At 45.0% G+C, this 1,839-nt stretch overlaps 2 protein-coding genes across 2 annotated transcripts; both read left to right on the top strand.

The window, feature by feature from the left end:
- LOC136494521 (uncharacterized) lies at nucleotides 1-649 on the top strand. The gene is made up of 3 exons (XM_066490672.1): nucleotides 1-13; nucleotides 102-170; nucleotides 243-649. Exons 1-3 carry the CDS (start codon nucleotides 1-3, stop codon nucleotides 647-649), a joined length of 489 nt encoding a protein of 162 aa, XP_066346769.1.
- Nucleotides 650-850: 201 nt separating this feature from the next.
- On the top strand, nucleotides 851-1,839 carry LOC136491847 (uncharacterized). The gene is made up of 2 exons (XM_066488066.1): nucleotides 851-1,208; nucleotides 1,292-1,839. Exons 1-2 carry the CDS (start codon nucleotides 851-853, stop codon nucleotides 1,837-1,839), a joined length of 906 nt encoding a protein of 301 aa, XP_066344163.1.

Below are 1,839 nucleotides of genomic sequence, written 5' to 3'. Positions count from 1 at the left end.
ATGGTTGAGGATGGTATTTTCTTTATTAAATTTATCCCTTTTTTGTTTTTTTTTGTATGCCATTATGTTTCTCTCATCATATATGTGGCCGTGTTGCACAGACTATGATGAGGATGTCATATTTGAGGAGGACGAGGAAGAGGATGAGGCGTACTTTTTCGCCGAACAAGGTACATCGTGTAATAGTCAAAACATTCTTTCATAAACTTTCTTTCAACGCGTAACACATCAACATTTGTTAGAAGACGATGAGGAGGGAACCAACGTCGAGCACATTCTCGACATGGATGAGGAAGAGAATAGTGAGCCTAATGTCTCGAATCCATACGATAGGGTTTACGCTAATGTCCCGTCAGAGTCACACATGCTACCGTCGGTGCCGAACTACGAGCACTGCAACGCAAAGAAATTCGAGGGTGAATCGCCCGGATTATGTTGTTGGGGTGGAAAGATTCATCTTTCAACTCCTGAGACACCACCAGAGCTCATGAGGTTGTGGTCAAGCTCCGACGCTGATGCTAGGCACTTTTGTGCAAACATCAGATATTTCAATGGCCACTTCTCTTTCACTTCTTTGTACTGCCACCTAGATCGTGTGACCACTAACATGCGAATCTACGGTGTCTACACATTCTGTGCCCATGGCTAGATTTACCATAACATACGATCATTTGGTAAAGAGGATGGTGCCGAAAAGAGACACCTCGAGCTTTATTTTTATGACGACGATCCGCCCCTCGAGCATCCGATGAGCAAGTGCTGTGAGCAATGCACCCAAAAAGACAGAGAAGTTATAGAGCAATTGGTTAGTATCTTTAATGGGAATCCCTACTCTCAGCAACTAAGGAGTATGGGACATGTTGAAAACCTCGAGGATTACCGGGTCGAGTTGAACCTTGACCAGCGGCTTGACCAGAGAACATATAACGTGCCATTGACATCAGAGGTGGCCGCCGTCTGGGTTGAAGGGAGTGAGTGTTACGGCCAATTCGAGCATAGTGTTCTCCTGCAAGGGAAGGATCGGTCTATACACGTCATCCGCTCATATAATGCATGCTACAACCCACTGTCATACCCGGTGTTCTTTCCAATGGGTGAGCTCGGGTGGCACAACTGCATTCCAGAAGTGGGTGTGACTATGGCTCAAGTTGATCGAGCTCGAACAATCATTAAAAAGCATGCTAAGAATGGTGGTGATGATGATGGAGGTAACTTGAACTCTTTTCAATAATGCAATATAAACTCTTTTCTATTAACGCATGATACTAATTTGAACAATGTCTCCCTATAGAACCTATTTCAAATACATGTGTCTCCGTGCGTGACTACTACTGCTACAAGTTCCAGATGCGGACAGGGATATTTAATCCAATACTCTATGGACGGCGTCTTTGCCAGCAGTTCGCCATCGACACCTACATCAAGATTGAGAGCTCGCGTTTAGACTACATGAGGAACAATCAGGATACTTTGAGGGCTGACCTATACCAAGGCCTAGTGGATAGCATGCATTCGGGTGAAGGATCTGCTGAGAATGTCGGAAGGTGTACTGTCCTATCTTCGTCATTCATCGGAGGACCCCATGATATGAGGCACCGATACATTGATGTAATGGCTCTGGTGAGAAAGTATGGTAAACCTGATGTCTTCCTCACAATGACATGCAACCCTAACTGGGATGAGATCAAGAATGAACTTTATCCAGGCCAGACACCACTGGACCGCCCAGATCTCATCACACGGGTATTCAGAGCAAAGTTAGAGGCAATGAGGAAAATGTTGATGGAGAAAGACATACTTGGGAAGGTGAAGGCCTACATATATGTAGTGGAGTTCTAG

The sequence above is a fragment of the Miscanthus floridulus genome, chromosome 11 (genome assembly GCF_019320115.1).
Source record: "Miscanthus floridulus cultivar M001 chromosome 11, ASM1932011v1, whole genome shotgun sequence".
Lineage (NCBI taxonomy): Eukaryota > Viridiplantae > Streptophyta > Magnoliopsida > Poales > Poaceae > Miscanthus > Miscanthus floridulus.
The sequence above is the reverse complement of the archived record's forward strand: the minus strand, read 5'-3'. Positions and strand labels throughout refer to the sequence as shown.